We start from the raw sequence: 22,748 nt of genomic DNA, 5'->3' as shown, positions 1-22,748 counted from the left end.
GAGTTTCCTACTGAGCCTTAGAATTACTGATAGAGAGGTTTATTACTGAAGGCACTTAATAGAAATTATTACTGAATGTGATAACTAGTGGGGAGGTTCAACAATATCGGTCCTGAACTGTGCTCGTCACTAACTTTATCAAATACGTCAGCTTGACATACCCCGCACTATGAGCTGCTGCAACTAGATTCGGCAAACCGCCGCCGCCACGGACTCTCTGACACGGCTCCAACAGTCCCGCTGTCTCGGACACTCCGATCAGCCTCTCTCACGCTGCTCTGGGATCCGGCGGTCGGTCGCTATACCGCTCCGCCTCGCTGCTACCAGCTCCCACTACACACCAACAGCAACGCTGACGCACACAAGCCTAGCGCCCTACAACAACTCTCTTAGAGCTCCGCCGTCACACGTCTCTTCAGTCCGCTAGCTCCACAGCCACTCCCGCCACGTACACACACGAGGCACAGCGCGCGCAAACAGCTCAAGGTCACCTAAGCAGCCCACTGCGCATGCTCAGCAAGTATGGCACGCCTCAGCGCTATGACGCGCGAAAGCTACAAGCACTCAGGCCAATTTCGTTACACAGCCCCAACCTTAAGTTCGGACCGTCCCGGTCCGTTAAACTGAAAAACAACCAAAACGAAATTAACTGAGGTGCCATCTTATACAATGAAAATATAGAGTTCACTTATACACAAATAAGAACCTTTACCTTTAAGGCTACTGTGGTCTCCTTAAGGGAAATTTAAAGAAAGGTAAGATTCTGAGGTTCCTTAAGGGAGCTCCTTAAGGGAGTGTCCAAAACAATCACACCTGATACGGCTTTATCAAAAATAGACAAGGATCCACTTTCTCCTTCAGGGAGTTTATACACATGAAATACAATCACAACATACCTCAAGGACGTCTATATAATCAAAAGTAATTACCCTGCTCCTTGAGGGAGTTTACACAAAGATCATCAATAAATACAGTATTCCTTAAGGGAATGCGGTAGCTAATGAAGGCAAGATCGGTCTCTTTTTTAACAAATATACTCTCTTATAAAACTTTTACACTGTTCCAAAACTAAGTTAGAAACAAGTAATGCTTTAAGTTAAAAACAACAATGTAAACCTTAAGAAAACCTAGACTCTACTTGAGGATGAAACCGGCCGTAAACTCCACATCGTAGGTCCTCTCTACGACCTCTTCAGATACCTTCAACCCATTCTGAAACTGGCTCCTGGTGCTGACCTCCTTCACTTGACGAACATTCCCGGCCATCATCACTTCCAGATCAGCAGTATCGATCGGAGTCGCCCGTCGCCACCCAGGGTTGCCACTACTGACCCTGCATACTCTGGCTCGTGGTGGTTCCTCCAGTGCTGACGTCTTGGCCTGCCCGTGCTGAATATCTGTGGCAGGTGGAAAGGTGCGTTTCCGAAGATCCCCCTCCTGATACCGTAGAGAGCTTCCCTGAAGTGCTCGCCCAAGGTTAACAGAAATAGAGGCGTCGTCGTTGAGGTCTGTTTCCTCCCCGTCGCTAGCTTCTGCCTGGACATCCTGCCTCATTGACATCATCCCTTGTGGTTTCCCTCCATATACCATCCTGCGTCGCGGCTCCACACTGTCGAGCAGAGACACGGAAGCTGGTGACAAGGATATCCCAGCCACATCATCTATCTCTAACTCCCTGCCAGGTGTCAAGGGGACCTGAGTTTCTTCCTCCTCGGCCTCCTTCTTCTGCGGTTCCCTCGGTGGCTTATCAACACTCTTAGCTTCCGTTCCCATCCCCTTTCCTCCCGAGGGGGCAGCAAAAAGACTCGTCTCTTCTTCAGGTTCACCTGACCTCATTGCTCGTTTCTCTTCCTTCTTCCGGCCCTCCTTCACGTCTGCCTGAGCGCCTCCATCACTTAAGGTGGTTTCTCCTCCCTTCAGTGATGTCAAAGGAGCTCTACCCCTTTCCTTCCATATGGTTTCCTCATCTCTACTGGTGTCCCACTCGCCCATCCCGCACTGGGAACAGGGTCGACGGGATAGACTGTCCGCGTTCTGATGAGCTTTCCCCGCTCGATGGATGACTTCGAAATCATACTCCCCGATTAACTGTAGCCATCGTGCTACTTGGCCTGCAGGCTCCCTGAAGTTAATGAGCCACCTTAAGGCTCCATGGTCTGTCCTCACTGTGATTCTTCGTCCATAGATATACGGTCGGAAGTGCCTTAAGAACGTCACCACCGCCAGCAATTCTCTCCTGGTGACGCAGTAATTTTGTTCTGCCTTTTTCAACACTTTACTAGCAAAGGCTATGACCCTCTCTTAGCCATCCTTTCTCTGTGCTAGGACCCCTCCTATCCCTGCGTCACTGGCATCTGTGTCAAGTATCAGCTCTCCATCTGGTTCCGGGTAAGTGAGGACAGGCGACTCCGTGAGGCGCCTCTTCAATTCCTCGAAGGATGCCTGACATTCATTGGTCCACTGGAAATCCCTGTGTTTTTCCGTAAGCCTGTGCAAAGGCTTCGCCACCGCTGAAAACCCCTCTATAAACCTCCTGTAGTAGGACGCTAGTCCTACAAAACTGCGAACTTCCTTTACTGTCTTGGGGACTGGCCAATCCCTGACCACCTTGATCTTATCAGGATCCGTGCTAATGCCCTCCGGAGTTACTACATGACCGAGGTAGCGAACTTTCTGTTTGAACAGATCACACTTAGCAGGCTTTAACTTTAATCCTGCGTCTCTCAAGCGCTGCAACACGACCTTCAGTCGACTGAGTTCCTCCAGTATAGTCTTGCCGAACACTATAACATCGTCCAGATACACTAAAAGTGTTTCCCAGTGAAGGCCACTTAATACTCGTTCCATAAGTCTCTCAAACGTCGAAGGCGCGTTGCTTAGCCCGAAAGGCATCACACGCCAACTGTAAAGGCCGCCCCTTACTACAAAGGCCGATTTCTCCTGTGCCTCCTCATCCAGGGCCACCTGCCAGTAGCCAGATGCGAGATCCAGCGTAGAAAACCACTGGGCCCCAGAAAGCGCATCAAGGGAATCATCAATCCTGGGGATTGGGTAGGCATCCTTGATCGTTATGGAATTAAGTCTCCGATAGTCAACGCAGAACCGCTTGCTTCCGTCCTTCTTTTTGACGAGCACTACGTTTGAAGCCCACGGGCTACTTGAGGGTACAATCCTTCCGTCCTTAAGCAAGTCCTGGACTTGCCGATTAATTTCCTCCTGTTCGACTGCAGGAAATCTCCTGGGTCTCTCTCGCATAGGCCTTTTTCCCTCTGTCTTTATATGGTGTTTTACGCATTCCGTGCGTCCAATATCCTCACTACCCTTCGAGAATACATCCTGAAACTCGGTAAGTAATCCTGCCACCTCCGCATGATACTCGGACTTCACTCCCTCGATGCTCCGGTTGAACAGGTCCTGCAGATGTTCAGGCAACCGGTCAGGTCGTCCTCCTTGTATGGGTTGATGTGGTTGCACGTCCTCTTCCGCCACCTGACTAAGCAAACCAGCCATACTGCCGGCCTTAACAACACATACTCTCCTTCCTGGGTTGAAAACCCTTATTGGCAAATTATCTTCCTCGGGCTTTACCAAAAGCCTAGCAACAATCAGCCCCTTAGCCGTCAACTCTGTACTCTCCGCAGGTTCCATTATCCCGAGCCCAGTGAACTTCCGAGTCACTCTCCCTGATACAAGTGCTTCGTGCCCTGGTGGCACTGATATGGTCTCTCCTACGACCACCCGGGCACAGAAATTATTGCCCTGTTTATTCACACACTTAATCTTTTGTCCATTCAGGGCAAGGACCAACTCCTGACAATCTAACCGTCCCCTTGTCGGTAGGAGGTAGTCCATCCCAAGGATTCCATCCATCTCCAATTTGGCAAAGATCGCCCGCACTGGGGAGGTAGTCTTCCCAACTTGAACCTCTAACCACGCTCCACCTATCGTCTCTATGGAGTGACCGTCAGCTCCATACAGTCCTACTCCCTCCGTGCTCAATGTTGGCCTCTGTTCCTTCGGTATCTTGTAGTATACCGCCGTCGAAATTATTGTGTCTGTCGCCCCTGTATCTATTAACATAAGTGTCTCTGCTCCCCTCACACGTGCACTCACATAAAGTCCTCCCTTCCTTTGGTCCCTTGAGGGAAGTGTAATCCCCTGAGGTATTCCTCCTATTGTTTGTGGTCCTTTCGAATCGTCAGCCCACCCTTGGACCCCAGGGAAGGCTGTTTGTCGTTTCCCGACTCTACGTTTTGTTCACGTTTGGGTGCTTTACAGTCCCGTGCAATATGTCCCTTTTCCTTGCAACTGTAACACTTGTCGTTCTTTGGTGCAGGACAGTTCCTAGCAAAATGTCCCGAGGCTTTGCAGTTGTAACACACGTCCTGTGTTCTGCCTTTCCATCCCTTTCCAGATCTCGGTCCAGAATCATAACCCACTTGTTTCTCCTGGCTACCCTTACTGATATCCTGTAGCATCGACTGGATTTTTCCAAAGGCTTGTCCCATGGACTCCTGTGTTTCTCTTATCTCTCCCTTCAGTTCCTTCATCGTAATTTCGTCCTTGCCTTCTAGTACTCTAGCAAACTTCCTAGCCTTATCGCTAGTCCTACGATCCTCTGTCTGCAGGAAACTCTGTGTTTGCAACGCCGCCTTGATCGAATCATCAAGGGTGGCAGGCTTTGAACGGAAAATACCCTCCCTGATTTCTCTGACTTTCACGGCGTCCATGAAATGTCCCTTCGCCAGTCTCTCTCTACTCTTGTCTGAGAACTCCGGGTACGCCAATGCTGCAAGTTCTCTCACACTGGCTCCGAGCTCTTGCAGGGTTTCAGTCTTGCCCTGACGACGATGACGAAGCTCCATTAGATGGAAATCTGCCTGTTGTCCTGGTCCAAAACGTTGATCTAGTCTGTCCAAAAGATCCTTAAGTGAAAGTTCCTTCCCCTCTGGTTGGCATCCCAGCACCTTCAACGCCTGTCCCTGAAGGCTGGCCGCTAAGAATACAGCAGCCTGGCTGTCCTTCCATCCATTTGCTACGCAACAAGCTTGAAAATGTGCCTTATAGTCCTTCCATGGCACTTTTCCACTGAACCGGTCAGGACAAATGTTCGGTTTCCTAATTCTGTCCTCACTTTTCTTAGTTTCCTTCGCGGTTACCAAGGATGTCTCCTCCGTTTGTCTAGTGTTTGCAGGTGTGCCTGGTATCCCTAGTATTGAACTAAAAGTGCTTGAGACAGCAGGAGTTGGGGTGAACAGTTCCGGTGTTTCAGTCCGGCTTATTTCCTTATCCTCGATGATTGATTTCATTTTCTGTACTTGTTCCTCAAGTTCCCGTTTTTCCTTGAGTGCATCCTCGTACATGTTTTCGGCCTGGTGTGCCTCCATCCTCAGAACATCCAGCTCCTCCTCCATCCATTTAGAATCCATCACTGCAGATGCAGTCTCCTGAAAGTGTCACGCCTTATCCCACTTCTGACACCAATGTGGCGAATCCCGTCCGGGTCAAGTTTGACTCGGTACTGCACAGGCGAGCGGCAGCCCTACAGCACTGTGGGGGAGGTCGTTTGGCAACCATATATCGCCGCGCGCAACACTTTTTCCCGGGGACCCTATGGAGCGGAGATAAATACCAGGCAGAGCAGCGCAGGAACCCAATAATCTGACAAAGAGAGATCACTCAAGAGCCGCGGGGTTTTCCCTTTATTATAACTAAGACGCCTTAATCACTTCAGTTAAGTTGCAGATTCCTTAAGGGATTGCTGTTCCTTAAGGTATAGCCTTGAGGTTCCTTAAGGGTTTCCTGTATCCTTAAGGGATATAATCGAGTTTCCTACTGAGCCTTAGAATTACTGATAGAGAGGTTTATTACTGAAGGCACTTAATAGAAATTATTACTGAATGTGATAACTTGTGGGGAGGTTCAACAATATCGGTCCTGAACTGTGCTCGTCACTAACTTTATCAAATACGTCAGCTTGACATACCCCGCACTATGAGCTGCTGCAACTAGATTCGGCAAACCGCCGCCGCCACGGACTCTCTGACACGGCTCCAACAGTCCCGCTGTCTCGGACACTCCGATCAGCCTCTCTCACGCTGCTCTGGGATCCGGCGGTCGGTCGCTATACCGCTCCGCCTCGCTGCTACCAGCTCCCACTACACACCAACAGCAACGCTGACGCACACAAGCCTAGCGCCCTACAACAACTCTCTTAGAGCTCCGCCGTCACACGTCTCTTCAGTCCGCTAGCTCCACAGCCACTCCCGCCACGTACACACACGAGGCACAGCGCGCGCAAACAGCTCAAGGTCACCTAAGCAGCCCACTGCGCATGCTCAGCAAGTATGGCACGCCTCAGCGCTATGACGCGCGAAAGCTACAAGCACTCAGGCCAATTTCGTTACAATACCAACCGTGTGCAACGTTAGTTGCCTCCGACCCGGAAGGTGTGTGTCAACTCAAAAACCAATAACAATCACAATTCTTGCCGCGACAATGCCAGTTGCGGGGCCGGCACTGGAGCACACGGCAGCACATACACACATACCTGATCTTCGGTTGTGGGGTCATTATTTTTTTTATTTGATTGGTTTTTTTTTAAATTAATAAACGATTATTTTATGCTGATTCTTTAATTTTTTTCGTAGTTGATATTTAAATTAGGCCTACGCATTTTTAATCGTTGCAGGGTAAAGGCTATATAGTCTGTGTAATAGACCACGGCGAATGCAAGACCCCGCCTCTTGACCTCCTAGATTTTGACCAATCAGTGAGCGCTTTCTATATCGGGTCTTCGGTCATTCACCCGTTGCGCGTCATATCTTCAAGTGTCACGCGCTCTATAAAAAAATAGTGACACGCGCTCTGTATCATGTTACGCGATACCGCGCCCGGATGTTGTTGTTTTACAAAACACAGCATTCGAATTGAACAATCAAACCGTTTAGTCCAGATTTAGGAATGCAATGAAGTCACGATTTAGTAAAATCGACTCCGATTGGCTGGCGCACGGCTTGCATTATCTGCATGTCAAGACATATCAGATGTTATACAGGAGACCTGGCTCCGTGGATAACGGGTGATACACAGACTATAGGTAAAGGCACAGACCCATCTTCTACAGCGCTAATTAGAAAAATACATTTTCTTCACAGCAAATTGGCTTGCCAGACATTAGTTTAATCTACGAAACAATAATTGAAATGAAGACTAATTATTTTTAAAAGTTATCCACAACCCAACGGGCAAAAGCCATTAGTCATTTTCACTACACTCTAAAAACTGCATGTGTTTAGCAATTAAACGCAATCACTTTGTATTAGAATGTTTGGAAGCTTAACATTACGTGTGCAATTCCTACACATCAATATTCAATTGCCAACACTATCCATCCTTAGGCCTAACCGATGTTTAGTATTTAAACATGTTTACAAAGTGTTAGCAAGAAAGTGTTTAAAAAAAGTATTTAATTGCTGTGTATGATGTACAAAATTGGTTGGTAAAAAGAGAGTATGCTAATGAACTGATAATAATTATGCATACCTTAAGTTGAGTGACCTTAGCTCAATTCGGAACAATTTGTACAAGAATTATCATCATGTGGGAGTCTTCCAGAACGAAGCACGCAAGAACCGCATCGCATTTTGTCATATACATGTACATCGAAATGTAATTTGCCATTGTACATCGACAACACACTGAATAACTTACAAGATATAAACTTACACGATGTTTAATGCTTTATTGTCAAGTATTAAAAACAGTGAAATGCACACAAGCAGGGTTCGACTTTAAATAGCGTAGCCCGCTAGCCAAATGCTTATGTAGCCCTGCTGGCGAGTCAAACATTACTGGGATACGGCAAAGATGAAAGGACAAGAAGAAATATATCTTTATATTCAGAAAGCAAACATGTATCAGTTTGTGTCTTATTAGTTTGAATTATAAGATCTGTTTGTTAAAACCCATGCAAAGATTACCTCAGGATACACGTTTTATATGTATGCACATTGTTGTGTATGAGAAATTCTATAAAAGAAAAACATGCGGACTAAGTGTAAATGTCCGCGGGCTAGTTAAGAGTCCGTTCAGTAGTCCGACTGGCTAGTGAAAAATAAAGTTAAGGTCGAACCCTGAGACAAGTAGTTCACAATTGCCTACGCCCGCCAAATAGCGATTTGAATGCAAATTGATATCCGGGATAAGAGCGTTTTGAGGGCCGTAAACTTGAGGGTTTAAAAAAAAAGTGGAAGCCCGTGCAGAGAACTACGAAATCGTATCAGTGAAATGTGGATGAAAGAAGGCCCTAAAAATGAGCGTATATAGGCGTCCTTTTTCGAAATGGCAATGGGCTCTAGGCCTGCTTGTTGGGGTGATCATCTTTGGACGAAATTCTCTACCAATTATCGTTGGACAACCCCTCATAAAATTGAACAGAAATTGAAAGATGATAATTGGGAATAGAGTATGCAAATTACGAAAATGCTCACCGTTAAAAGTCAATAAAATATACTTTATCCCATGTTGTTTTTGTACGTGCAAAATGGAGCAAACGAAACATTTTAACAATATTTTTCAAATTGGGTACCTTTCTTTTTGACGCACCCTGTATAGATGCTTCCTGTTTTTTCTTTGCATTATAGTTTTTATTTTGAAAAAAATACGATGCTCCCCTCACCGACTTGGTTTCTGTGAATTGTGTAATTAGAAAAACGGTGTCCTCGGGCCCCTCACCCATATAACTTCCACGTTTTTATATAATTTTAATATACATGTATATGTTCTCAATAATCAGGGTTTGTTTGTACTTTGATATTTACATCTTTTTCATACACATTTTAATATCACTTTAGTTTTCAAAAAAGGCCTAATCCAATTTTAATGCCACTATCCTCTCACGATGTTTAAGGTAAATTCTGAGTATTTTTTTTTTTAAATCCGATCAACGTTTTAATAATATATAATTCACGGTTTAAATTGTACTTCTGTAACGAGCCTTTCTTTATTTATATGTATTATAAGTAATGTTAAACGTATTGTAAGCCGGTCTCATCAACCACATATTTTGTGGCTCAGTGGCTGCCACATGGTGTTTTTTTTTAATAAACCAGAATAATAATAATACTAATAACAATAAGTTGTAATTAATAATGATGTATTCATCAGATAAATTTGCGTCGGGGTGATGTAAATGTAAATCAACGTCAGGTGTCCTTTACCGACGTATAAACACTGAATACTCAGTGTCACATCCGGAGTGAAAGTTGGAAAAAAATCACCCGCGTGGGACTCGAAACCACGACCTCCTGCTTTCTAGTGCAGACGTTTTACCACTCGACCATCGAGCTTGCAGGATCGGTTGGCTGGATCGAATCTGATGTACAATGTACAGCGGGTACCGCGATTAAACTATTCATCAGATGAATTTCGTCGGGGTAATGCAAATTAATATTAGGTTTTGCCCTTCACTAAACACTGTTGACGTCACAGCCCCCTCTTGTTTCCGGAGTGACCTTTTGTGACCGGAGTGCTCGCCTTAGTTGTTCGAGCAGCCGAGTCAGATTTCTTGGCCTCTGTCCTGCGCAGTCGTTGCCTCCACATTGCCCTCACGCGAGCATTGCACGCATACACTACGAAAATGATGACGCCCTGTGCTGAGTTGGTGATGGCGAAAAGGAACCACAGAGGGCGGTATGACGTGACTTGGGCGAGGCATCCGAGGATCCAAGTGAAGCCCATCACGCAAGAAATCTGGATAAAATAGCCAAAAAGCATGTCGGTGTCTAGTCTACTCCACAACGTTATCAAATTGTATGACTATAATGTACTGCAAACAGCCTAATTTACTGCCTTTCCAATATAAAAAGGGAAGATAAACCTTACCTTCAGATAAATTACTAACTCGGTGGAAGCCCTCTGAGATTTAGATCTGTCTTGATGTACCATGGAGGCTGCCTTCAGGGTCTTATGAACACCCCAGACAGTAGTTGCGAAGAGTACTCCATTCAGGATAACGGAAGACATCATCGGGACCCCAAAAGCTAGCAGCACCGCAAACCGACCAATAATCCAGCAGGCTTTGTCGCTGCCGTATCGGTACCCCAGACCCATACAGTCACCACACAGATGGAAGGCAAAGAAAACACTGACGACCAAGACAGGGGCACCCCAACCGTAGACAGAGTAAAGGAAGAAGCGCTTCATCTTGGAGGCTCCCAAGGAGGGACGATTGGACGCGAAGGTTTTCCTTAGGTCCCAGGCTAGCACCGTCTGCCAGGTAAAAGTGGACAGCCAGAGGTAATGCAAGACAACAGCAATGGTCACGCAGACCGAGCTGTTTAGAGTAGAACCAAGGGCTGTCACGGACAGGAGCTGAGCGACGAACAAGGCAGCGCAGAGACTCATGATGGCTGCACCGGGAACGTTCCTCAGCTCCGAGAACGTCAAGTAGGTAGCAAAAGTGGCCACGAGAGCTGCCATAGAAATTACAAAACCCAGGAAGTTGACCAAAGTGAGGGGCTCTGATAGATTGATGTACGGGCCATCTTCTTTGAACACATCCGAGCAAATGAGAATGAGCCCATCAGGCAAGGACACGAACTCCCCTTCGAGGAACTCTCGACCTGCGTATGAGAGATACACGGTTCCATCTCGCACAATAACCAATGTATCATTCACCGGAGGGAAGCGACAAGTCAGTTGTTCCAGTTCCCGACCACAAACCCTCACTTCTGTTTCATTGAAGAACCTGCCAGCATCGGTGTTCCGGTACACGTGCACGTGGGAAAGATAGTAGGGTTCAACAATGACACCATTTCCCAAATACAGAACCGAAACGTTGCTGATTGAAATGTTGCTTACGACTTCTGCGTCTTTGGTACTAAACCACTGGTGGTGACATGTTCTCACATTGGTCACATTTGCAATAGTGCAAACCTCTGCCAGTTCGACCACCTCCAAGTTGCATTGATCAACCCACGTGTCCTGGACCGACTCGTCCGACGTTTCTTCTACAGTTAACAAGCCGTGAAGGAGCGCTTTCGTGTCTGAGAAATTACCAAGGGATGTTGAGAGCAGCGTACCATCTCCTGTTGGGAATTCTTCTGCGTCGACGGCGAGCAACTGTGATATGAAAGGCAGTGTCAGTGGGACGCTTTGCCAAGCCATCCGTCGTATCAAACAACTAGCGGCCTCGTACGCTCTCATGGGGAGACTCTCTTTCGGATCGATCGCGAGACTGGATTGAGAGGGTTTCGGCACAATGGTCAGGTGGTATTCTTTACGCAGGCAACGAACTGAGTCCCCAAGGTGAATTTCTAGCGACGGCGAAGGAAACCAAGCGTCTGAATCCCGGCCTAAGATAATCTCAAGACTTGCAGGAGCGACAATCCCGTACTCTCGGTAGCAGTAGTCGAGACTCGTGAGGTCTTCTCCGTTACAAAGGGCGCAGTGGGGATTCTTGTACCAAGATTCGTTGATGGTAAAGCTCGCGGAATAACCAGCGCAACCCTCCCGAAGCTCAGTTGATCCATTATAGCCACTCGGGCAAGCACCTATTAGTGGCGGAGTCCAGTAAGGAGGTACCGTCGTGTTCTTGTATGTCTCGTAGTCAACCATGTTAGCTGATGTTGTGTTGATGTAGTTGCACTGGGCACATTCCCTGTTTCTGAAAAGAGGTGGATGGGATGATTCATCTGGTACATGGTACACCAGGTCGACGGGGGAATCCCCTTCACATCTGTTCCTGACATCATCGTCAGCCCAATCCCACCCGCACCTCTGGATTATATATTCGCGTTGGTTGGCAGACGAGACCCGACAGGCCAAGGGGAAATTGGGAGGATAAGGCAGTGCGCCATCTGGAGCGCATATCGAAGTGTAATCGGGACAACAGTCGTTGCAAAGCGTGCATGCGGAATCACATCCACACAAACCAGCTACTGCTGTCCCGCAACGCTGCTTGCATGTCTGCTGAGGGCAAGGGTAAACTCGTTCGCCATAAAGTTCCACACCTAGACAAAAAACAAATGAAGTGACACTCATCAGAAACCATAGAGCATTCAGTAACCTTGTTAACAGCACGCATGCATTTTTTTCTCCATTTTTTTTCCATATGTGCCATTCCGGTTCACGTTGTAAACAAAAAACCAGGAAACATTTTCCAAAATGCTCCAGTTGCTAATTTAAGGTTACTTACATTACTAAAAATTAAATATATATCACGGCTAAAGTGCAGAACCAATGCAAATTACCTGTTGCGCACGTCACTCGCAGACCCGGATAGCCATGCTGTTCACATACATTTTCCGTCCGCACCCATTTCCAATTGAAAAGGTCTTCAGTTTCTGCCCTGGAACCATCAGCACCCTCCTTGATGACGCGGCGTCGCAGCAGCTCTGCACCCCTGATGGCATTCCAGTCAGCTCGATAGAGGACCCGTACGTCCGCCAGGGCGACCGACTCGGTGTCATATGACCACGGAAACTCTTTGTGAACAAAAGAATAACGGCTTCAAATCAGGCAGGTTCGAAAAGTTGTAAGAAAGTTAGGTATCTTCGTTTATTCTTACTCGGTTTACCATGGTCGTCTTGTCCGAATCACGCGCGTTTGTTTAAGGTGTAAATCGAAGACACACACGTGCAACATCATCGGTGAATTGAGCTCAGAAACTGAATCGAGGACTCCTCGGTTAGAAAACGTGTACAAAACCAATGAGAGCCGTTGCGTAAAATGTTAGGGTACAAACAAAGGAAAAGGGAAGAGGATCAAAAGAAAATCCTCGACTTACACCATAAACAAACGTGCTGGAGCAAGCCGAGACATTGGTTAGAGAGGATGACATAACTGCATGCACAATCATGGTGTATTCTCAATGTTCACACAAGTTGTGCTAACCACCATGCAAAGCATCAAATCACTCTCACGTACCTAGCTGTTCACAAATGAGGTCTCCGAGTCTCGCAACAGGCTCGTCCACGATGAAAAAAAAAAAGATTCTCATTGCAAAGCGTGCGCCAGCCGTCGTCCGCCAGCGTTGTGTCCCGGACCTGTACCAGACCCGAGTGATTGTCGGCACTGCCCACCAGTCGGAACTCAAGAACGTCCTCGTTTGGGACCACGTCAGAGTCTGAACAGTTTGAAAAGGTTGAGAGCAAGTATATTATAGTCAAGTCTACCACACAGATTCCTCACAATTCCATCACGACTCAATCTTGAGTCATCCAGTCCCGAGTAGGAGTCAATTCGCAAATGATCTGACAAATACATGCCTCATTCGCTGGTGCATGCATTGTGACCGGACTTCCCAGGTGGTTTTTTTGTGTGGAATCGACACAACACTGGTTGTGACAAAACAATCTTCTGACGAAGTTGAAGACCAGAGGAACCAATTCGGGCGATTCACAATGCAGTGCGCCGCCAAAAGTTTGCCATGTAGAGTTAATTTTTCCCATTGCATTGTGGGAGATGGTCGACAAATTCGCAGCGCGGGACGTTTTAAAATGTTACTTTTTCCGGTCAGTAGTTTCCTAGCGTATGATTGGAGAATATGTTTGCCCTTTTCTTTTCCTTTTATTAATATGGTGTTTTTTGTAAGGCGGGAGAATGGTATGCTCCAATCTATAAAGAATTAGCTCAAGTTGTCTACTGACACTCATTCAAATGGGCCGTGTTTTGTCGACCGTAGACTTGAGAAATGGACTCTTCATGGCAAACTTTTGGTGGCGCACTGCATTGTGAATCGCCCGAATTGATTCCAAGATATTCACTTAACATGTGAAGCAGAAAGGTGAGGTTGGTGCAACATAACGTAGACTAGTAATAATCTATGTCATTGTGTTATAATCAACATAACGTAGAGATAATCGGAAGGTTTCCTTTGTCATCATGTTGCTGGAATGGGATGCTTCTGTTGGGCGGTGCATTGGCGGAGATATTAATTTAAATTTTAATTTAATCTCAATGAAACTTCAACTGAATAGGGCAAAAATGTTGGACGTTCGAAAGTGGAGGAATCTTTCCACTGACATCTCGCTTCCACCGCCCCTTCTCCCATAACTGAGAAAATAACTAGATTTAAACATTTAACAACACCAAACATAAATTCTCTCAACCTAGGTATATGAACATTTACCGAGGGCGCACAAAGCTCGTATGGACGTAGGGTTTTTCGATAAAGTCTAGGTCCGCACATGGTACGGCCTTGCTGTCGTACTGACAATCGACCGGTGAGCTCTCCGATCCCCAGCAGAAGCCGTGCCCACACAGCACGCTCTCCCGGTCGACTTGCTCGGAGGACGAACCGACGGCAAAGGGGTACCCCAGATACCGGCACGCCACATCGGACATTGTTGTGTCTGACGACGACGAAGCGCCGTACAGAGACAACCACTGGTCGCCGCCGATGTGGAGCTCGATTCGACCCTCGTTAGTCGAGTTGCCATCCGCGAGTCGGACATCGCCTGTTGATTCGACGACAAGACACAAAAAAAACTCACCTTTGACAGTAAGAAGCTACCAAAAGAGTTATTTCTAATGCTAGGGACATTTACAGCTTTGAGTGACGTAATGTGCAATGTTACAGTTTGCAATGTGAAGAAAGAACAGGATATCCTGAGTGACAGTTTTGTAATCGTGCAAACCACAACACAAGATTGTCTTGGCACAACAACCAACTGATTGTTTCCGAATTTAACTGGTCCCAATCTCCAGCAACGGGTTCTTTAATCCTATAACACAAACAGAAAGTGATGACATTGTCAGTTTAAAAGTAATAAATCTCCAGGCACAGATGGTATCATATTTTAGGCCGATTAACCTTATCATCAGGACAGGGGGTATTCCAGGTCTTCTCAGGACCGGGGCATATTGTGTGTCACCCCCTCCCCTCAATTCTAATTTCCATATGCGAGGGCAGATTTTCCTCAAATTTGGCAGGAATGATGGTTGACCAGCAATCTACACTATGACGTCATTCGGTTGACCTGCTTTGACCACAAAAGGGCGCTTTGCATATTTTTCTCTTTTGGAGGGGGAGGGGCAAAAACAGTATTTGTGACTTAAGGCCTATGTATTATTTTTTTCATTCGTACCTTAAATTTTGGTTCAAACAGTTTAGGGGTCATTTCTCATCAAATAAATGTCGGCATCTAAATTCCCCGTTAGAGGGCGCTAAAACAATTTGTATTGGGCAAAATCATTTCTCGAGATTTTGTTCCAATTGTTTCCTTTTTTTTCAAAACTAAAACTTGCACTTTCTAAGTATTCAGGGTGATTTTTATAAATGCATTGCCTTTTTAGGCAAGAAGTGTCAAGAGAAGTACTAATATCGAAGAAAATTGTCAAGACATTTTGAAAAAGATTGCTATCACCTGAATGAATCAAATCCAGCATTCGGGAATTTTTGTAATCGGACCCGACAAATTCTTAGTCTATGGAATAGCCGCTTGCACAGCAAACGTCTATGATATGCGAGCAGATTCAGCGATTGATTATGCAAAACAAGACTGCGTCTTGACCTCGAGATTCTGACCATTCAGCGGGCGCCTTCTACAGGGTCTTCCGTAACGTGTTGTTGTATTTATACACAAAGATGGTAGTCAAATTGACCAGCCAACAGCTTAGTCCACATTTCTGGTCGAAATGACGTCACTATTTCTTAAGTCGACTCCGATTGGCAGGCGCGCGGGGTCGCATAAAATTTGCACGCACAATATCAGACGTTGGTTCCGGAGCTAAGGCTTCGTTGGACAACGGTTGAAACTCAGACTAAACAAATTATGCGCATATTTGAATATCTGGAATCCAGATTTGGGCTATATCACAGGTGAATGTCTAACGATTGCCTTATGACGACCAATCTTCCCCTATTATTATTTGTGCATCTCATTCTTGACAAGCGTTAAAATGATTCATATAGTATCGTTTCGGTTTGCGGTAACACCATAATAACTACTGTCAAGTCGTTCAGTAGATGTTTAGTTCTAATAAGAACTTGTCCTGATTACAATCAACTTTCTCTCAGTATAGTTTTTAGTTCTGATAAGAACAGTCCTGCTTCGTTCTAAAAGAACTTGTCTTTGGTCTCAACGTTTCGACTAGCCTGCTCTAGTCATCGTCAGAAGACTGCAGTGCCTACCTGTGTAGCATACCAAACCCACGTCCCAACTGTGGTCGCATGAAGCATTGCTCAGGTGCCAGGGTTGCAGAGTGCAGTCCTCCAACATTCCATGGTCTTGTAGCACCTCCTTACCGCAGTGTATGCCCCGAAACCATATCGGGCCGGTGTTCAGAGCGAAAGGTGCCGTGGCCCGCACCGAGTAGGCGGCCTGATAGCCGAGTGCCAGGCATGCCACATGGCCCACCTTGAACGGTTCCTCGATGTCCGTGCAGGAAGTCCCCCACTCCGGCTGGGCGGGGGGCCATCGGAGCTCCAAGAGGCCCTCGTTCGGGTAGCGGCCCCCGGTGAGACGGACCTCAAACTCATGCAAAGTCTTGTTGAAATCTGGGAAGAAACGTTTCGAGATAATAAAGATGTGCACACTTAAGTTCGGCATTATTTTTGCTTCGAGATGAACTCATTAGTCAATTTTACGCCCCAAATTAACGCGTCTATTACTCTTTGCATGACCCGGAAGTCACTGAGTTGTTTGTGACTGGAGTCGAGTCGAGTCATTTTAAAGAAGTGACTCGAGTCGAGTCGATTCATTAAGTCAAGCAGGTCGAGTCAAGTTGAGTCGAGTCACAGTGTGTATGTTGTCGAGTCGAGTCGAGTCGAGTCAAATACTTAGCTCGAGTCAAATCGAGGTACACATTTGAACACTATATAGCAATATAGCAAAAGGCAAAAGAGAAAGTCATAAGTATCACTAACAGTTAACAAGAAGCGAAACTTGGGTCTGATAGGCTATCTGGTTTGGGTTCGGGTGTAGATCAAAACCTAACCTGTTGAAATTTCAACTCAGTGGATACACGTTTCGAGAAAACAATGAAAAACCATGCACATCATTTCGATCACGAAACACGATTTCGTCCATGACACTCCGTGTCAAATCAGTCAATTGACTGACCGTTGAAACTCACTTATATTTGCTTTTCTAAGTGACAGCGTGCTACTCGGATTTACCGTGATAATTTTGTCTCGAAAGTCCGGGATTTGTTTTTATCTCAAAATCAATAATGCTTTTTGATGATAATGCGATACGTCGGTAAAATGTTTGGGATATACGAATGAAATATGATGTCTTTAATTGAAATTTTCGAAGTAAAACAATAAATACTCAGTATTTTCGTTTTGGGCGATCATTGCTTTTTTTTCGAAAAAAAAACAACAACATTATTTACTGTGATAATTTTGTCTCGAAAATATTTCTGTGAAAAGAGCAACATGCATGTAGGCCTTCAAACCCCCAAAAAATCATCAGAATGTATGTTATTAGTATGGTCCCAACGAAACCAAGGATTCTGCATCTCGCAAGCCGGAAGAAAACTGTAGAGAGGAGACAATGAAAACTACAGTTTTACAGGTGGGAGGAAAACCCCAGAGGAATTTTCTGAATCATCGATTTGGAATCATGTAGGGACTGACAACGCATTGACTGAAAACCCCATCCACATATTAACCCAAGTGGGATTCGAACTCGGGTCACAGCGGTGGAAGGTGTGGAAAGTACCGCTACACCAACCTGCTCCCCTGACTCCCCAAACATGTAGGCTACATACCAGTGTCGTCTGCAAACACCACCCACTGCCGGTCCGGGCGTTCGACAACTGCCAAGAGGAGAAGGCAGAAAAGGACAATTCCGGAGACCAACTGTTTGATCCACATTGCTCAAAATGTTTGGCTGTTTCACCAGAGGGCAACTGAAGTCGAATGGTCAGTGCGACACGAGTTAACTTCACTGCGTCACTGAAACAATCAAAACTCTGTCACCTTGTAATTGCAGATGCAATAACATACTGCATGTAAGCTCCACACTTATTCTTTTTTATGACAAGTTTATTATGAATGCATGACGGATCTTCCGTTGTTTTATACTGGTACCAGAGGCAAGGTCATTTATTTTTGGATGGGGGGGGGGGGGGGGGGGGGAGACGTGCCCGAAACTGCCAACTGTAAAAATATAGGGCAAATGATTCGTTGGGTAAATTTAAACCACGAAACTGTAACAGTTGGTCAATGTTTCCCCATGTTTATTGGCTAATTGACGTTGTTCGGCAAATGCAAAAGTTAGATACAACTTTAAAAGAGTCTTCAAAGTTGAGAATAATTTACGGAAGAAGTGGGCAACAAAAATAGTTAACCGTATGTGTCGGGGAAAATATATTGCCGCTGCCTCGTTATTGGGCAGATCCGCTTAAAGGGAAAATACAACATTATCATCAAAAAACGAAATGGTCAAATTATCACGAAATACCTTACTAAATTGTTAGGGAATGACAGTCTTAAACATCCTTTAAAATCGTGGCTCCTGGTGGGCTGACATTTTCAAGAAAAACTGTTTTTTTTCCAAAGCTGGTCGGCCGATGCATGGCGCATGGACCCGCCTCCCTAGAACCTTGCTGAAATATGCGGGTTATTTACTTCCCTGACAAACATTGAATGGCTAAGCTGACCTGGTGACACGATCGAGGAGACGTTAACGTCAATGCTTATTATTATCAGCCCAACTTCGTCCCCAGGGTGTCGAGCAGTACGCGTCCATCACTGCCTGCTCTCTCACCCTGGTATTGGCTCATTTGCATGTGCAAGATTTTTGAACACGTATGTAAATGAAGAATAGTCTGGTGCCTGCATGTGCGTTACATTAGCGCTTGTTTTTGTATGCGGTGTATGGGGTAAAAACAGAGTCAATTCGTCGCAGCGCGAGCATGGCGTGAGTTACGAAAACACGATTTATTTAATTAAATTGTTACAATCTTATCGAAACAACATGCAGTATCACATTTCATATAAATATGAGCAAACTGGGAAAGGAAATGAGTATTTTCGAAAAGGCGTGGACGAATGATCGCGAAAACACGTATTGCACATTTTGATTAACAGCACCAAGTACACGATAAAAATCCATTTCTAGCCAATTGCGGCATCGAATCTGGACACGGGAAGAAAGTTTCCTCAGGGCTTACTATTGGAAATGCGGTTGGAAATAAAGGAAGCACTGGGGACGAGGTTGTTATCAGCCCGATTTGAAAGGAAAGTGCTTTCGGACACTGAAGGCACAAGACCTCAGCTGACGTGATCCGATCTAGATATTTCAATGTTATTCAAGCAGGGATGATCTATAATAAAAGGTAGGAATTACGAATCCGTTGTAACAATTATGTGCATGGGTTTGTACATGCACTCTCGCAAAAAAAAAACAGTGACAACACCCAGTACGAAAGCCCGTTAGTGCCATCGCTTTTCATTTTCGAGAGCAGTTATATATTTTTTTTTACACGGCACTTTTTTTAAAGCATTTTTTTTTCAAGAGCCCTTTTTATTAAAGAGCAGGGTTTTTTTTCCCCCAGAGCAGTTTTCTTTACTCTCGAGAGCAGCTACTTTTATTTACGGGATCTTTACGAAACCAGTTTTTGGTCGCGGGCCTTGCCTTATTGTATGTACATAATACAACAACGATTACACATAGGAGGGGGGGGGGGTATGAGCGAACCCAGCGCCCTGTTTAATTTGCAGGGCGGGCGGGGGGATACGAGCGAAGTCACTGTCCTTACTTATATTTCACCAGCAGAGGGCGCTAATTTACAACGAGACAAAAAGATTGGGAAACAACCGCTGTATGCTGAGCGAGTTGGTGCACATTTTCATACTATGACTTTTTAAAGGTGTGAACTTCCAGTTAATTGGTGTTCATTGGAACTTTTCCCAGTACCTTTTCACGCAGATTCAGCTTGTCGAATAAACGTAAGCACTGGTTTACCAAGTTATGTAAATTGCAAGCTGTAAATTGTGTCTATTTTTCATCCCGGTTTTTACCTTCACCAGTTGCACTATGGGACGTATACCTTGCGTTATGCTTTTAAACTAGTAACTAGGTTAAGCACTAGCCCAGGTTGGACGAAGTCTTCATTGCAATACGACTATCGGAGGGAGGAAAGGGAGTCCACCAGGGCTAGGTTGAGCACAAAATAGCACACTTGCAGGAAATGTGCTTTAAATGTGTTTTGAAGTTGTATTTTCATTTATTTATTGGGAATGAATGTTACATCCTGACGCTACTTTCTAAACAGAAAAAAAATTTGTTTGTTTGCTTCGCACGCGTACCTGTCACTGCATGTTGACGCCCTCAACCGTCACGTGACAGTACAAATTTACTAAGTTGGTCACACGTTCGCCTACAAATATCTCTTAAAGACTTTATCAGCATATTCCTTACAGTTCTCACATGAAAGTGTATTCTCTGAGGTACAAAATAAGCAAAAGAAATTGTCTTTTTTTCTGTTTCGAAAGTAGCGTCAGGTTGCAACATTTTTTTATTTATTGTATGCCTTCTGCAGTGCTGGACAATCAGCTACTATTACTAAGGTGCGTCGTGAGGATACATGTAGGTTTTTCCAATATCCTTTCTCAGTTTGTTTGGACGATCTATTCTAACATCTTCACAGAAAGTCATTATGACACCGATGTTTCTGTTGTACTTGCAGGTAACTACTTTTGCCAAGATGCTGGTCTTGAAGACTTTCCTTCCCGTGGCTGCCTGTACGGCACTCATGGTCATCATAGTCTTCCAAGGCGTCTTCCAGCCAGTCAAGGTGGACCTTGGGTTTGAGCACTACGGTGAAGAGGCAGACCACGCCATTGGCCCGTTTAAACTGCCCGCTTGGCTGGGATTGGCCATGCCGCTCAACGCTCTGGTAAACGCCGGGTATATCCTAGTGGGCCTGTACTGGATGGTGCGAACCTACCAGGAAGAGAAGAAAGGGGCCGTGGGGCAGCTCCACGCGTATTTTGCATGCACGCTCTGCTGGATGGGCATCCTGTACGGGCCCATCCAGTTTTGGCGCATCATGAGCCAGACCCACGAGAGCGCCGTCGTGGACCAGTGGGTGACGCTGCCGTTCTTCACCTGGGTGATCCTGTGGTGCAAGTCGCTGACGGTGGGCTGGAATCGGGACCTGGCGGCCCTCTTCATGCTCTCCTCCCTCCTCAGCTACAACCTGGTCTTCTTCACTGACCTGGGCTTCGAGGTCGCGCTGCTCATCCACTCGGCCCAGGCCATCAATGTCAGCTTCAGCACTTTCTTCAGGTTCCCTTGCAAGGGCAACAACTTTACCTTCTTCATGTGCTGCCTGACCTTCGCCAATTTCATAGTCTTCAAGCTCATGGATCTCCACCTGCCCCACTACAGTGAATACTTCACCGAGGTCAGTGGCCATTTCATCTCCAAGCTCCTGGGTGATATCTTGCAGATGCACTTTACGTTTCTTTTCTTTGAGAACATTGCCAAGCGACAGCTTGTAGATAAATCCAAGAAACTTGAGTAGACTTTTAAATGAGCCTACAGATTTACTTATGCATTATCTTCACTGAAATTTGCATTTAAATAATGCATTGTAGAGTCGAATGTGTGGAAATATTCCCCCAAAATCCTGATTCTGTGTATCAATAATCAGCAAATGTTTAAATACATCAGTCCTTCCGATTTGAAAATCACAGGTGTGTGGAAAAAGGCACACCTGGATTTTTCTAGGCGTGTGTTTTTTCCAGGTGTGTGATTTTCTAGGTGTGTGATCTGTGGTCCAGGGAAATTCAGGCGTGCAATTATTCACACTTCTCGGGAAGCTTTTAGGTGTGCGGTGGTGTGGGGGTGTGATTGCACGCCTCAAATCAGGAGGACTGATACATGTATTTCATTATTTTCATTTCATGACTAAATTAGGGGGGAAATACCCTGAAAATTAATGTGATGCGCAGAGAGTGTTTACAAGTACGTGTACTGAATTTTTTTAATGCAATTTGTAATGCAATCTTGATATCTTAATTTTGTTTTGGAAAATAGTTGTATGAGTTGTGTACTTAGAACAAGTGGTAACAAAATCCTTGTCATACTGTTTGATATTTAACCAAAGGGGGGTTTGGTTGTGCAATTGAAATATCGTTCTGTAGAACAAATAACCTGCTGTAAAAGAAATGAGGCCATGTGTGTTCAAAGTTTAAAATAACTTAAATAAAATAATTCAAAAGGCTGTCAGAGCATTTTCATTGATATTATTATTGTTGTTATTTGTTCAACTCTTCTAGGAAGCATGCAGTGACAAATGTTGCAACAGATCAGATTTCATTTTTAATAAATTTAGAATTAGGCTTACTATTTGTTGTTGTAGATACATCAAATCAATTTCAAAAAAATAACTTAGCCCAACTATTGCCATTAAGTCACATTTATAATTGCAACATCAGTAAAAGAATGTCGAAATAAAGGTCTTCTTTGCTTGACCATTACGTAAGAAAATATTTAAAAACCCAAATAACTGGACAGAGAATAAATAGAGACATATGTTATACATGTTAATCTGAACAGCGCTTGTTTCTTTATTTTATTCTTATAAACTTTCTAGCCCTCCGAATGTTTTGGCTGCAGTGTACATCGCACATTGCAAAGTAAATATAATCCACTGCAATTAAAAAAAATGTCTTCCGTGGCTCAATTGTGTGCCATTTAAGATTGGTCTCAAATTGTCACAATTACCAGCAGAATCCTTTGAGCTCATGTACGGTCGCTTAAATCTAATTGGTCAGGTTTAAA

At 45.1% G+C, this 22,748-nt stretch overlaps 4 protein-coding genes across 5 annotated transcripts in view; 2 read left to right on the top strand and 2 right to left on the bottom strand.

Annotated features, from left to right (window-relative positions):
• The window catches only part of LOC119721507 (ATP-binding cassette sub-family D member 1-like), a 38,470-nt gene extending 38,077 nt beyond the window's left edge, over positions 1-393 (top strand). The window contains exon 9 of the mRNA XM_038191583.1: positions 188-393. Coding sequence (XP_038047511.1) covers positions 188-393 — 206 coding nt within the window. The remainder of the gene's footprint in view (positions 1-187) is intronic.
• Positions 394-9,339: 8,946 nt separating this feature from the next.
• On the bottom strand, positions 9,340-12,652 carry LOC119720088. The gene is made up of 3 exons (XM_038189622.1): positions 12,255-12,652; positions 9,886-12,014; positions 9,340-9,753 (listed from the first exon to the last, which is right to left on the bottom strand). Exons 2-3 carry the CDS (start codon positions 11,617-11,619, stop codon positions 9,487-9,489), a joined length of 2,001 nt encoding a protein of 666 aa, XP_038045550.1. The 5' UTR covers positions 11,620-12,014; positions 12,255-12,652; the 3' UTR covers positions 9,340-9,486.
• A 1,478-nt stretch (positions 12,653-14,130) lies between these two features.
• LOC119721505 (egg peptide speract receptor-like) lies at positions 14,131-17,932 on the bottom strand. Its single transcript, XM_038191582.1, has 3 exons — positions 17,722-17,932; positions 16,139-16,504; positions 14,131-14,462 (listed from the first exon to the last, which is right to left on the bottom strand). The coding sequence occupies exons 1-3, from the start codon at positions 17,825-17,827 to the stop codon at positions 14,131-14,133; spliced, it is 804 nt and encodes a 267-aa protein (XP_038047510.1). The 5' UTR covers positions 17,828-17,932.
• Positions 17,933-19,735: 1,803 nt separating this feature from the next.
• LOC119720075 (transmembrane protein 187-like) lies at positions 19,736-22,520 on the top strand. 2 transcript variants are annotated; one of them, XM_038189601.1, is made up of 2 exons: positions 19,736-19,906; positions 20,647-22,520. In XM_038189601.1, the coding sequence occupies exon 2, from the start codon at positions 20,665-20,667 to the stop codon at positions 21,484-21,486; it is 822 nt and encodes a 273-aa protein (XP_038045529.1). In that variant the 5' UTR covers positions 19,736-19,906; positions 20,647-20,664; the 3' UTR covers positions 21,487-22,520. The 2 variants fall into 2 exon arrangements, with proteins under 2 accessions (XP_038045529.1, XP_038045538.1); XM_038189610.1 differs by having other exon boundaries at positions 19,740-19,827.
• Positions 22,521-22,748: the final 228 nt, after the last annotated feature.

The sequence above is a fragment of the Patiria miniata genome, unplaced genomic scaffold (genome assembly GCF_015706575.1).
Source record: "Patiria miniata isolate m_02_andy unplaced genomic scaffold, ASM1570657v1 HiC_scaffold_13, whole genome shotgun sequence".
Classification (NCBI taxonomy): Eukaryota; Metazoa; Echinodermata; class Asteroidea; order Valvatida; family Asterinidae; genus Patiria; species Patiria miniata.
The sequence above is the reverse complement of the archived record's forward strand: the minus strand, read 5'-3'. Positions and strand labels throughout refer to the sequence as shown.

What these genes read in the sequence shown, in the direction of transcription:
- LOC119720088 (XM_038189622.1), bottom strand. Translation starts at nt 11,619, where the DNA reads ATGGTTGACTACGAGACATACAAGAACACGACGGTACCTCCTTACTGG. An exon ending in AGTTAGTAATTTATCTGAAG is followed by an intron (nt 9,754 to 9,885) that starts GTAAGGTTTATC and finishes TATTTTATCCAG; the next exon opens with ATTTCTTGCGTGATGGGCTT.
- LOC119721505 (XM_038191582.1), bottom strand. Translation starts at nt 17,827, where the DNA reads ATGTGGATCAAACAGTTGGTCTCCGGAATTGTCCTTTTCTGCCTTCTC. An exon ending in GGTGTTTGCAGACGACACTG is followed by an intron (nt 16,505 to 17,721) that starts GTATGTAGCCTA and finishes GTTTCTTCCCAG; the next exon opens with ATTTCAACAAGACTTTGCAT. An exon ending in GGGTTTGGTATGCTACACAG is followed by an intron (nt 14,463 to 16,138) that starts GTAGGCACTGCA and finishes TCGAATCAACAG; the next exon opens with GCGATGTCCGACTCGCGGAT.
- LOC119720075 (XM_038189601.1), top strand. Translation starts at nt 20,665, where the DNA reads ATGCTGGTCTTGAAGACTTTCCTTCCCGTGGCTGCCTGTACGGCACTC.